Source organism: Taudactylus pleione, unplaced genomic scaffold (genome assembly GCF_031769625.1).
Source record: "Taudactylus pleione unplaced genomic scaffold, aTauple2 ptg001314l, whole genome shotgun sequence".
Taxonomy (NCBI): Eukaryota; Metazoa; Chordata; class Amphibia; order Anura; family Myobatrachidae; genus Taudactylus; species Taudactylus pleione.
Window position 1 is genome coordinate 4,137,662 of NW_028285714.1, and position 13,331 is coordinate 4,150,992.

Below are 13,331 nucleotides of genomic sequence, written 5' to 3' on the forward strand. Positions count from 1 at the left end.
AGTAGCCTGCCTCTGAATGAGCTGGCGTTTGTTAGATGCTGCTGCTGTTTGTGCTGCTGAATGCAATATACCCAGCCAGTGGGCTGTCACAGCCATGTAATCTTTAATTTGCCCTGTTCCACTTGTTCAACTCCATTTTGGAGGTGACTAACTAAATTTTTATTAATGCCCATGTACAGGCAGGGTATTACTTTTCTAGTGAAGTGGAATCTTGATGGCATTTGGTAGCATTTAATGGTCTAAAACCCACTGCATTAATAGTGAATATTGGATGCAAATCTAATACTAACATAGCCGTCATGGCATCCGTGATGTGCTGTGCAACTGGATGATGGCTGTCATACTTGCTTTCTCTAGCAAAGGATTTTTTAACAATCAATTGTATTTTTCACTACAAGTGGAAGTCTTCTTAGTCCCCTTCTGGGATGAAGATCCACCCCAGCAGCAGCAGGCCTAGTGCTCTAGGATTCTTCTGAGGAATCCTGGATAGGGGAGGATTTGGCTAGCTTTATCAAATTAGATGCAGGACTACTTCCGATCATTATGGAGTTTATTGATGATGAAGGTGTTGGTGGTGGAGATTGCAGGTGTTTGTATCTAGCAGAGAGAAGGGAGCTAGCTGATGCTGGACTCTGATGTGAGATGGTTAAAGTTCCTACCTCTACTTATTGTGGCTTTACAAATGCTAAAGATGACAAAAAAAAATAATTCCACACATAAGAGGTGGATTTTTTTGTTTTATGCCCAGGAATGACAATGGCCTTCTTCTGATCATGAGCAAAAACTACTTTCACTAGTGCCTCACTTACACAAACATCCTCCTCATTAAGATCCTCATTGGCACCAGCGACAGCTACACAAATATCCCACTCATCCTGTTGCACTTCAACAGTAGCATCCTCAATTTCTAGGTCAGCATCTACTTGACTTGTGCTGGTCATCCCCACATTGGCAGAGGGTGCAGAAATTGTGGACGGAGACTTCTGTATGAGTACAGTATCAGAAAAGTCAGGCTCCAACATAGCACTTATGGACAAACGTTTCTGGACACACAGTTTGTTCTACTGCCTTAACCTTATTTTTCCACTGATATTCTGCTTTTCATTTTTTTGACACCTATTCTAGACTCAAAGTGAGACAATCTTGCATCGTCACATGAGGCAGAAGAAGATGCCTGACTGACAGCAATTGCAGAACCGCCACTCACAAATAAAGGACAAGGCCTAAGCCTTTCCTTGCCTCTGCATGTAGTGTATGGCATTTTGCCAATTTTACTTTCCCTTTTATTAGAGGTGTTTTTTTTATTTAGCAATGTAAAATATGTTTGTTAATTTTAGATGCCCTGACTGAAACCTTCTATGCCATTGAGCATCGGCTTAGTAGATTACATTGAAGTGGTAAAATCATGTCTGGTGGTGGCAGCAGCTGCAGTGCTAGTACTTGGTTGCTGCTCCTGCTGTTCTATTGATTGATAGTAATGATCCATATCAATGCCTGAAGTTTTTTAAACAAAAACAAACTAGCCACCGACTGTGACACACTGTGCAGTTAATATTAAGGCAGTGGCCCTTGAACTGTTGACTGTTAGTGTTAGAAATAAAAACACAGTACCTCGGCCTGAAGTTTTTTCAACAAAAACAACACTTTTTTTTAAACCACATACAAAAACTGTAATTATTATTATTACTTAGTAATATAATATTCCCGTACTATTAAAAAAAAAACAACCAATGATTTGCTGACTGCGTATCCAAAAAACTAGCTCAGCCAGTACTAATCTAGGGAGATGTGGGTGGCACTGCCCATCAAAGACAGTGTCACTAAACTTGAACTCTGTCTGCGGCTTTATTGCACTCTCCTAAGCTCCTTCACCTCCGACGGTCCTGTGACATATGATGGTGAATAACCGTGGGAGGGACTCATATCAGATCCAAAAAACATGAGCTCCAACACCAGAAAGATGACATTTCATCTTTTTTTGGAATCCGGAAATAGTGGGGAGATCCGAACAGTGGGTCAGATTGGCTCTGTTCAGGTAAGTTTCAGTGGGTTTGGTTTCTAGTACACTAAACTCTTTCATCTCTAATTATAATTGAATGTAGATTTATTTGCAAAAGAATGAAGTCTTCTAGATTGTTTTATATAGAACATGGCACTGAAACATCTATTTATAGCATTACCATGTTACTATTCTCCTATAATAACTTTGATCATTGATTGTATATTGACAACAAGAGGGATAAATGCACTTTATAATTCATGTATTACCCAGTTTATAGTAGCCTCCACCCCCCTCTATCCCCTATCTCGTTCCCCTCTCTGTCCTGCTCCACCAGCCTCTCCCTCCTGCTCCATGCACTGCTCTGTCCTAACTCTATACCACAACTGCATATTTGCCTGTTTAGGGCAGGTTGTCCTTCTCTCTGGCTAGGCTAGAGTCTGTCTCATTGCTCTATCAGTGGGAGAGGCAGCACCCACCCCAGTTCGCACTGCTGCTGGAGATGGGACAGACCTTAGAAAATTATTATATATATATATATATATATATATATATAATTGAAAACTGTCTTCTGAGTAGGTAATCATACAATGAAGTGAGCTGACATTAATAAACTTTAAAGCCCATTAATCAACTTTAAAGTCCACCTGCTGACAAACTGTTATCTTGCCAATTGCCAAGTTCAACTGCACAGTATAAGATTAGGGCTACATCTAATTATGTTTTTTCTTATGGATGCACAGTTTGTGATCAATGGATCCCTACTGAGCTAAAGTCACATGCAGGGGCTGGCTGGCAACTTTCAGCCTGGGGGGCAACACAAGCAAGTGGCCCCAGCCTTCTAAAAAAAACTAAAAGAAACACCCTGTGAAATATATATATATATATATATATATATATATATATACTGTATTTATAAATAATCAACCATACATTCCTACATACAGTACAATTATGTATGTATGGATGTATGTATGAACACCAGTGGCACTCTCCTATGTAAACAAACAGCTCTTTATTAAACATCCCCCCCCCAAAAAAAGAATAATGCGATTGTACCCTAAAGCTTCCGGATTGCATTCTATAGTGGAAAGCAAATCCTGGAAGATGGTGCATAGCCAGCTCATGTGAGACGGTCCGGCCAGCTGATGTGGGATGGCCAGGCTGGCAGTAAGTGGTATAAGCAGATGGAAAGGGAGCCCCAGGAGGTGGAGCAGGTGCCATTGGGGTAGGACTGAGTGGCCGGGAGACATGCAGAGGACACTCCCCGGCTGCTTAGTTTGTGACAAGGGCTTCAAGGACGGTCGTACTGAATATCCTTGTTACACAAACTGAGTGGCCGAGGAGCATCCTCTGCATGGTTAGGTCTAGAATTAGGTGCTGCAAAGGACCTCTGGTGTCACACCCACATGACCCGCAACCAAAGGGGGAGGGGCAAAGATCCGAATGGGGGGCCAAATATAACCCTTCATGGGCTCGCTTCGCTCGCCACGCTTCGGGCACGAAAAAATATTCCCCTTTATGCTCACATGGATGGTAAAACTGGAGCAGTCCAGCACTACCAAAGCGATCATGTCGCTGCAATGTCAGAGACGTCATTTCTCTAATTAGGATCTAGCAGCAATCTCCTCTGCATGTCTCCCGGGTGTCTAACGCAACTGGCGGCCCCATAGCACTAAAATCATACTGACCCAGAGGTCAGATGGCACCCTGCCCCCTGGCCCAGCCCGCCTCTGGTCACATGCATACCTAGTCCCTAACAAATTTATTAGTTATAACTTATGCAGTTTATCTCAAGCTATACAGCCATGTAAATAAAAGCCACTAGTGTAACATTATACTTAAAAATGGAAATATCAGTGCACATACTATCTTTTCATGTTATTCATGTCATTTTTTAACCAATTAACTGATGTGGTTGCATGGGATGCAACTGCAGCCAGCTATGCTTCATGTGGGCAAATTGGACAGCGGTATGGTCACCCAGGTGAAGCAATTTACAGCTTACTGTACATCACAAACCGTTTGTACTACTGGATGTCCGCTCACAGACCAATAGTTATCTCCATTCTAACAAATTTAACTTTATGCCCAATAATGAAAGTTTTGCTAAGATCCAATCACTATCCAGCATTCTGCTTAAGTGGTTACAAATATGACCAAGTCACTACGCTTATGTAACCTATTGCATTTGAAATAAATGTGTGTTTGTACATTATTTCCATTTTTTGACTGTACCTATGTTATTTTAATGTAGAATTCATCTATGACGTTGGTTTGATTAAAGATTTTGGTACAGTTAGAGATTTACCTCAGGTGTGCGCTACATCACATACTTTACTTTGGTAATGTATAACCACATACTAACAAATAAGCAAATATGGGGCCTTTTCTTTTAACAGACAAGGGTAAGATAAACACGAGAGAGTTATATTTGTGTTCTTCTAAGACCTATCAAAATTTTATAAAGAACCTGATAGCGGTGCAAAAACTGGTTTAAGATCTAAATCGTTTTTGAATATGTTTAGTAAAGTATTATTCCTACAATCCAGGAAGATGCAAATTGCATTGTAGGAATAATATGGTGAAACAGACAAACATTTAATAAAGAGTACTTACAGTTGCTGCTACCACATTAGAACCCCCAGGAGAGTTTTCTGGAATCCTGGTAATGTAATACTCAGAGGAAAACTTTGGAACATTATCATTGATATCCAAAAGGTGAATGGTTATATCAGCTGTCGAGCTGAATTTTTCTGGTGTGTTGACCTCAATAGCTAGAAGCTGAAGACATGCAAATAGACTTAATAAGTTAATTTGCAGCATGAAAACTTTTTTAGGTTAATTTAAATATAAATATTAACAATATTCTCAGACTTCAGTTATATATCTATATAACATTTCTAAACAAAGTATAGAGCAACTAACTTTAAAGTTGGGTAATCCTACTGATCAGACATGAAATGTTCTGCTCATTAAAACATCTTTAAAAATTTCAATAGTCGCATTACAAAGTGAATACCAGTCGCATTAGAAAGTGAGTACCATTGGGATTTCTCATAATTTATTCAAATTTTTAATTATGGCCTAGAAATCAACTACGAGTCTTAAAATCTGCAATATATTCATAATGGGTAAAGTAAAATGGCTTTTAATAGCAATTTGGCCATAATACATTTATTTGGACAGCTTTAGAAATACAGAGTCTCTTTAACAGACTTTTGTGTAATTAAAGGTTAATTACAAAGTAATAACTCAAAACCATTAACCCAAGTTGTGGGCTCCCTATTAGCATTAAGACTGAATGTTGGTGGTCTGAAGCAGAGTTACTGTAGAAAAGACATGGTACAATTTTTTGGCATTTTATAAAACCTAAATTGAAAGAATTATCTATACCTTAAAAGTTAGCAAATGAAATCTTTCATAGTCTATTCCAGCAGAGTTCTCCACAATTATCGTCACTTGAGCCTCATTTAATACTGTTTGAGGCACAACACGAAACATCCCTCCAGCTCCAACCAAGCGCAGGTTGAATTTGGCATTTGCGCCCTGTAAAGTTAATACACATTACTGTAAGATTGTGAAATATTTGGAGACAGCTATATAGAGTGTGTGGCAAGAATTTCACAAGTTAATTAACCTGGTCTGAATCATTAACCGTAATTTTAAGTCCTCTTAGAATTTCTCCTTCTGGTGGATGTTCATACATGGTAAGTTCAAACCTGTTTTGGGGTCCATTTTCCCCATAGAAGGTAGGTGGGTGGTTGTTTAGATCAACTACTCTTATGGTCACCACTGTTAATGCATGACCTGCCACTTCCCCTCCAGGGGTTAGTTCTGACACCTGGTAAAGAAAAAGATACAAGTTACGGTAGGAATGCATTGTTCTAAATAGAGATGAGTGGTTCAGATTTGCTGAAAACCGAGCACACCCGGTGTCTCAGCTCGAATCCCTTTCGGGATCTGAGTAGAACCAAGTCCAGACTCAGATCTTGAATATTTTGGATTGCATTTAATTCCCTTACTCGTGATTTCAGGTGGTCAAAAATGACTGGAAATGAGTGTCATTAATGTTAAAAGTACTATAGAAACAAAAACAGGTGCAAGTTACATGATTTTAGCTAATTCTATAAATTTTTAAAGAAATACAAAACCGAAACTGAACCAAAACACTTTAGGGTGGTTTGTCAGAACCAAAACATGACGACGATTTAGAACAAAAACCAGGGACCAAATGTAATAAACTCTTACACTTTTTAAACTCGACCAATGTAATAGAGTCTGAGAGCATGTAAACTCGCATGTTTTTCAGACTCAAAAAACTCTCACGATTTAAGCTCTCATCCAGATGTTTTCCTGTTTTGAAAATACAACTTGATTAATGAAATAGTGTGAGAGTTTACTACTAAACTCTCACATTTTCAAAACTCTCACCCTATTACATTTGGCCATAGGGTGGTGCTCACATCTATAGTTCTAAGGAGCTGCAACTTATAGCTACAGTAAATACCGAATTATTTTTTATTTGAACATGTAATGCATATATCAACATAATTTGTCAAATGAACTAGAACACAAGTTAAATACATCATTGTGTCTGTATTGCTGCAAATTTGTATCTATTGAGAGAAAGACGGCAGCTAAGCATGTACGTACTGTATATATATTTTTTATATAATGAATACACAATCTTGGGCATTAGTGATCATATCAGCTGAAGCACTTGAGAGGATTATAGTGTAAAAGTGTAGGTATTTCTCTTTGCACTTCAAAAGGAAAGTAATTTCCTGCAATGAAAACACACTGCATATTGTGCATTCACTATAAATACCATATAGATGTGCACACATTAAACTGTGGATCAAACATCTGCTTTCTGCCCTTTCATATCCCCTATTTATTTAACAAAAGAATACAGTTGACTACTGGAGAGTACAGAGCTGTGGAGCATCATTTTACTAATGCACTAAGACAGATTAATTAATTTGTGGGTGCATAGGAACCATTATATATTATATAACACTAATATTGCACATTATAATTTCTATCTTTAAGAAAGGTAAATTACATTTATGGAAGGTATTGGTACTATTTAACATCTGGGGGAGATGCAGTTATTGGTATTGTTGTGCTTCATATATAAATAAAAACCTTTCTAAGCAAAATACACACCATAACAAAGACTGTTTAAAATAATATAAACTTGCTTAGGAGTGTTGCAGTTCTTTTTAAAATTTGTTCATTAGTGATCTTCCAAACCAAATGCAAAACCTTAGCTTGAGGGCTCGCTCACTAATGTGCTTACGTTTTGTTATTATTAGCAGAGTAATACGCTGGAATACACTGAGGGCCTGATTCATCATGGATCGCAACTGCAACAGCGTACGCAGATCGGCCGACGGTGGGTATTGCGCATACGTATGCATCGCAGTTCACCAGACAATATTACGATCGCACTGCAATCATGTACACAGATACAAAGCCATCACAGAGTGAGGGACAGGATGTCCGCATTTGGGGGTGGTAACGGGGGAATGGTTGGAGAAACACAGGCGTGCCTGTCCGTTCGAATGTCGTTTCATGGGCGTGCATAAATTAGTCACTGCGTCGGCATTCGCAACTTGAGTACTCAATGTGTGCGACAACAGTTGCAATTTCTGAGATAGGTCAGACCTAATTTAATTCTGAATGAGGGTCCTATGTTACCGATGAATACGCAGGATTGCGAGGTCTTACGGATGTGTAAAAGCGGTAGTGGGCATCTCTATGCCGGGTGAGCAGTTGCAGACATTAGCATATTTTCACAGCAGAACTGCGTGCGTAATCGTAGCTGTGATCACATTAGCATTCTGTAGTGAATCAGGCCCTGAGTCCGTTAACTTATATGAGAGCAATGGCAAAATTATCAATTATAGTACCTGTGTGCTGATGTTAAGCAGATTGTTTTGGGTGCAGTAGTTCTCCAGACAAATTAGTGCAACAGGGTATAATATATGTGGCCGGAATGTGAGTGGTATTAGGTTTATAACAGTAGTTGGTTCTGGTGGCAGTTAGTCCACACGTGGTATGCTTAACCAATTCTTAGATTTAGTATACAGTATCAGGTACCATACAGTATGATGTAGGGAATATCCCAGGTGTAACAGTGGTAGGTATTACACGTGGATTGTGGCAGCCTGGAGCTCATGGTATCACTAGGTGTTATAGTGCATTGGGCGTGATCGCTGTACTGTCACCGGCGGATTGCAGCACCGGTGATCTAGCGTACTTATGTGTAATACAGCAGCACTTCTAGGCTACAAATTAGTGAGCCACCTGAATCTGACAGTCCATGCAGAACACCAGGTAGTTAAGACGCGCAGGGATACCACACATGCACAATAGCGAATGTCAGAGGTTGGACCTCTCTAGCTGAGCTCTGACAGGATTTAGTGACCTTCACCTCAGTCCTACTTGTCAGATGGTGGAGGGGTGCAGCTGTAGTTTTTTTTGTGTATCGGTGATTAGATTTATGGTCAGGTGAGCAACAAGAACACAAAGATTACCTGAATGCAGCATTAATTGTATGTAAAAATCTTCTTAACATATTAGTCAGGATATCTCCCCATCTAAAATACCTGCAGCCACTAGGAATTCCTAGTGAAAACTAAATAAAAAATCTGAAGCACTCATATACTGTAGCATGCACTGATTCAAGTGTTTAAAATATATAACATTAGTATATCCAGTCTTTAGCACATTTGTTTACCTAAAGTTATTTTTTTGAACCATTCACCGTTAAAATTTTAGAAATTATTAGCTGGCACAGTGCTGGAATCATGTATTTGATTCCAACCTTCATTTGCATGGGTTTCCTCTGGGTGTTTAGTTTCCTCTTACAAGTCTCACAGGGATGGTGTGGATGCTGACCATTCAATAAAGATTGGCATGGACCTAGAACAGAGGCGAGGAGTTTAATGTATTAACAGGGACCACTTTGCTGTGCCCAATACATAGGTTGCGGCCCTCTGACTTAAGTTTCTACTGGAACTGGAAGCACTTAGCGAGGTCATCGTGAGGTGTACTGGAGCATAGCTGATAGAACAGGGTCAACTAAGCAGGAATTTGAAGTTCCAGGGGACGGGCAGTATAATGTCAGAAGAATGGAAAGTCAGAACCAGGAGAGCATTAGTAATAGTACCAAGGGAACAGGCGTGGAGATTTGTCAGACTGACCAGATCAGAACACTAGAAATCACACTAGGAACTCAAACAGGAACATATGCTGGAGTACAGATATGGAGCATAATACGCTGGCACTTTATAGTACCTAGAGACTTCCTTATATAGGGAGCGATTCAAATTAGGTGCCAACATGATGCCATGTTTATGGCAGCCCTGTCCCTTTAAATTTAGAACAGATTGGTGTGCATGTCCATATGGGATGTACTGCTCCCTGTAGAAAAGCTGGAGTAGCCAGGGAAGGAAGAGATGCCAGTACCAGCAGCCAGGTAAAAAACGAGCTGCCGGCAGCCCCAGCAGCAGATGCGGAGAGGGATTGCCAACTAGCAGAGGAGAAACATCACCACGGCGCCTGCAATGGAGATGTAAGTACTGGGCTTTGGCACACTCTAAAATGATCCCCCCCCCTAATAGGTGTGGGCACTGAATATCCCACAAAAGGTTTAATGGGGAACTTGTTAAGAAATTGGGAAGTATGAATATCTGAAGACTTTACCCCAAACTTTTTTTCAGGGCCAAACCCTTTCCAATCTACCAGGTATTGAAAAGCTCGTCAAGAGATTCTGAAGTCCAGAATCTGTCTCACCTCAAATTCCTCCTAATGGGTAATGGAAATGGCAGAAGGATGACTTCTGAATAATGAATTCTGATGAAGAGCCAATTGCTTTAGGAGGTATATAGAAAATGTGTAAGGTGCTGGTCAGAAACAAGGTGTCTTTAATTATATAAAAAATAAATAATATAAAGATCACATACAATAAAAACACAGAAGTATCGGAATATAAACCAAATAAGCAAAAAACAGAAAAAGAAAATCTAAAAATATATATCATACAGTGCATAAAATTCCTAAATAATAAATTGATACCGTGTACTGTGTAAATGTATAACCACACTTCATTCAATTCTACTTAGTAGAAGAAAATAGCATATGAGTCATGATCGTGTATTTCGCTTAGTATGAAAAAAAATGATGACATATAGTAAAAATAATTGCAACATCAAAGTGTCCAATTGTAACTCCATTTGAAGTAGATAATGTAATCAGTATACTTTCTTGATGGAATAAATACTTACAACCACTGTCTCAATATTTGTAACAGTGTCCTTGAAAAAAGGTTCAAACAGGTATGATTAGTCGGTTGCTTTTAAATTACTCACAAAGCAGTCCCGATAAAAAATATACAGTACAGCGATGAATGATTCCGGTTTGGAAATAATCAGGTTGTGGATTTATTAGGCGTGGGTTGCAGGGATAGATTAAATAGCATGCATGCACAACATCTCCATATCCCAAAAACTCAATCTACTGTCTGAGAAAGCCGTCGAAGGGCTTGAGAGGCGGAGAAACGCATTGACTGGTGCCCACCTGTGGAGAGGCTTGAGGATATACGGATTGATGTTGGATGGTTTGGTTCCCTGTTTCAGTTAGGAACACTGCGATCAGTAATATCTCTGCCGGATAAAGATCTTCGAGACCGGGTAAAGCATGTGTACTAGAAATGTGCATGTGAAGTAGAAAAACTGTCTTTAAATACAGGGGACACAACCTGAGATTGAGTTTTTGGGATATGGAGATGTTGTGCATGCCTGCTACTTAAACTATCCCTGCGATCCACGTCAAATAAATCCACAGCCTGATTATTTCCAAACCGGAATCATTCATCTATGTATGTTATTTATCGGGACTGCTTTGTAAGTTATTTAAAAGCAACCTACTAATCATACCTGCTTGAACCTTTTTTCGAGGACACTGTTACAAATATTGAGACAGTGGTTGTATGTACTTTTTCCATCAAAAAAGATACTAATTACATAATCTTTTTCAAACGGAGTTAGAATTGGATACTTTGATGTTGCAAATATTTTACTGTATGTCATAATTTTTTCCTACTAAGCTAAATACACTGTCATGACTCATATGCTATTTTCTTCTACAAAATAGAATTGAATGAAGTGTGGTTATTATTATTTAGGAATTTTATGTACTGTATGATATATATTTTTAGATTTTCTTTTTATGTTATTTGATTATTTTATTTATTTTCCGATACTTCTGTTTTTTTTATTATATGTGATTTTTATATTATTTTTTATATTACTAAATACAACTGGTTTCTGACCAGTGCCTTACACATTTTTTATATCTTTGTTTAAATTTCTTTTTGGGGGATATCTAGTATTTCCCCTTATGTAGAGGGCAAACTGTCAGTAGGGTGGTGTCAATTAAGCTAATTACAGGTTGGATAGATTTATTTAGGAGGTTTATCACCTGTTGGGGTTTTTTTTTCCGTATGCTTAAGGAGGGAGACCATGGAAGATGTTGGGAATCTTGAGTGTGGATGGAAGATTCATTCTGAATGCCACTGGGTTAATTACTGTACCTGTACAATTTCAAATGGACCAATGAACCTGGGAGATAGCCTCATGGTGGGAACTGCTAGCTGTAGGTGTTTAGTTAAAAGCCAAACCCTGTCACCAGGTTTTAACAAGGGAGCTTTCCTTCACTTACTCCCGGAAAAGAATTTGTAATGTGCAGAAGCTTTGCATAAATTCCTTTTTACCTCATTCCAAATCTTGACAAACTGTTTGACGGTGTCACAGACTGACGGAAGGGGTACTGATTGACAGGAGGGAAAATCAAGTAAAGTAAAATGGAATCCATTCATGATGTAAAAATGAGAATGACCAAAAGTTTTTTATTGTGGGTGAATTCAGCCCATCGCAATAGCCAATTGTCCTGGCTGTCAGAGATCTAAATGCTTAGAAATTGTAACCAGATTCTGGTTCACTTATTTGGCTTTTCTGTTACTCTTATTGTGATAGGCTGATTAAATGCTCAATTTAACATTAAAACACTTGCATAGTGCTCTCAGAGTTTAGAGGTAAACTGTACATCCTGGTCAGAGACCAAGGGCCTGATTCAGACCCACTCATGAGCGCTGAGCGCTCACAAGCGTGTCGATGTTGCCCAAGTGTGCATGCGCACGACGGAGGCGGCTCCTTTGTGCGCATGTGCCCTGGAGTGCTTTTGGCTCTGATAGAGCCAAAAGCACTCCAGGGCTTGCGGCAGCGGGACCCTACCACAAGGTTCTCGTCGCAAGCCCGATGGAGACCATCGCAACCATCTTTTTGGTCACTCGCTATAGCTGTGGGTGGTCACCCACAGCTATGCGGGCGGCCAGGAGGCCGCTCCAAAAAGTAGGAGGGATGGCCCTGAATCAGAGCGAGTGCTCTGTCAGAGCGTCTGGCTCTGAATCAGGGCCCAAGTTCTTAGGGAATCTGTGCAGGTTAAATATTTCTATGATAAATGCATCAGCCAACTCTGAAGCTGATGCATTTAAGGGAACAAAATGAGCTGCTTTGAAGAACCTGTCCATTGCCACCTAGCTGGTATTGAATCATTGACCAGGATGTAGCCCTGTAATAAAGTCCATGGAGATATGGGTCTACTTATGATCTGGAGTTGGCAGGGCATGTAAAGGGCCAATAGGAGCTTGATACTGAACTTGTGCTTTGCACAGGAAGAGCTGGCTGCCATGACATATTTTAGAACCTGACATACAGGCAGCCACAAGTAACTCCTGAGAATCAAGCCAGTGGATTTTTCACACTTGCATGACTGGTGAAGCAGAATGAATGTGCCCACTGGAGTAACTTTGGGTGTAGTTCTGATGACCCCAAGGGCTAGCATGCTGGCACCTGTAGTCCCACTGTAAAATACAATAGTTTACTTCTATTCTTTACATTATTACCCCTATATACAATGCTCCAGGGGTGCGGGGAAGAGCTCCGGGGCTTCAGTCCAAGCCTGGGCCATCAGGGGGTGGTCCCCACCTTCCCTGAAATTGTTGGCTTGGCCTTACTGGCTTGGGCTGATAATGCTTCACTTCAATGGCATTTAAAACTCGGTAATTGATACAGAATCTGAAACCTCCATATTTTTGTTTTAATGTAAGAGTCTAGAACCCTCCTTTGAGGTTCTCCTGGACATGCTCCGTTACCACTTGAGTCTCAGGATGCAACAAAACAAAGACTCGTCTTTGAGTAGGCATTTTCCTGGGTAATAAATCAATGTCAGTCCCATTCTCTGTAACAGGTAGAGTCTCTGC

General features: G+C 39.8%; 1 protein-coding gene across 1 annotated transcript in view; it reads right to left on the reverse strand.

Annotated features, from left to right (window-relative positions):
• Positions 1 to 13,331, reverse strand: part of CDHR1 (cadherin related family member 1) — a 205,878-nt gene that overhangs the window by 81,315 nt on the left and 111,232 nt on the right. The window contains exons 11-13 of the mRNA XM_088463117.1: positions 5,640 to 5,843; positions 5,396 to 5,548; positions 4,619 to 4,783 (exon numbers count right to left, since the gene is read on the reverse strand). Of these exons, the coding sequence (XP_088319243.1) occupies positions 4,619 to 4,783; positions 5,396 to 5,548; positions 5,640 to 5,843 (522 nt within the window). The remainder of the gene's footprint in view (positions 1 to 4,618; positions 4,784 to 5,395; positions 5,549 to 5,639; positions 5,844 to 13,331) is intronic.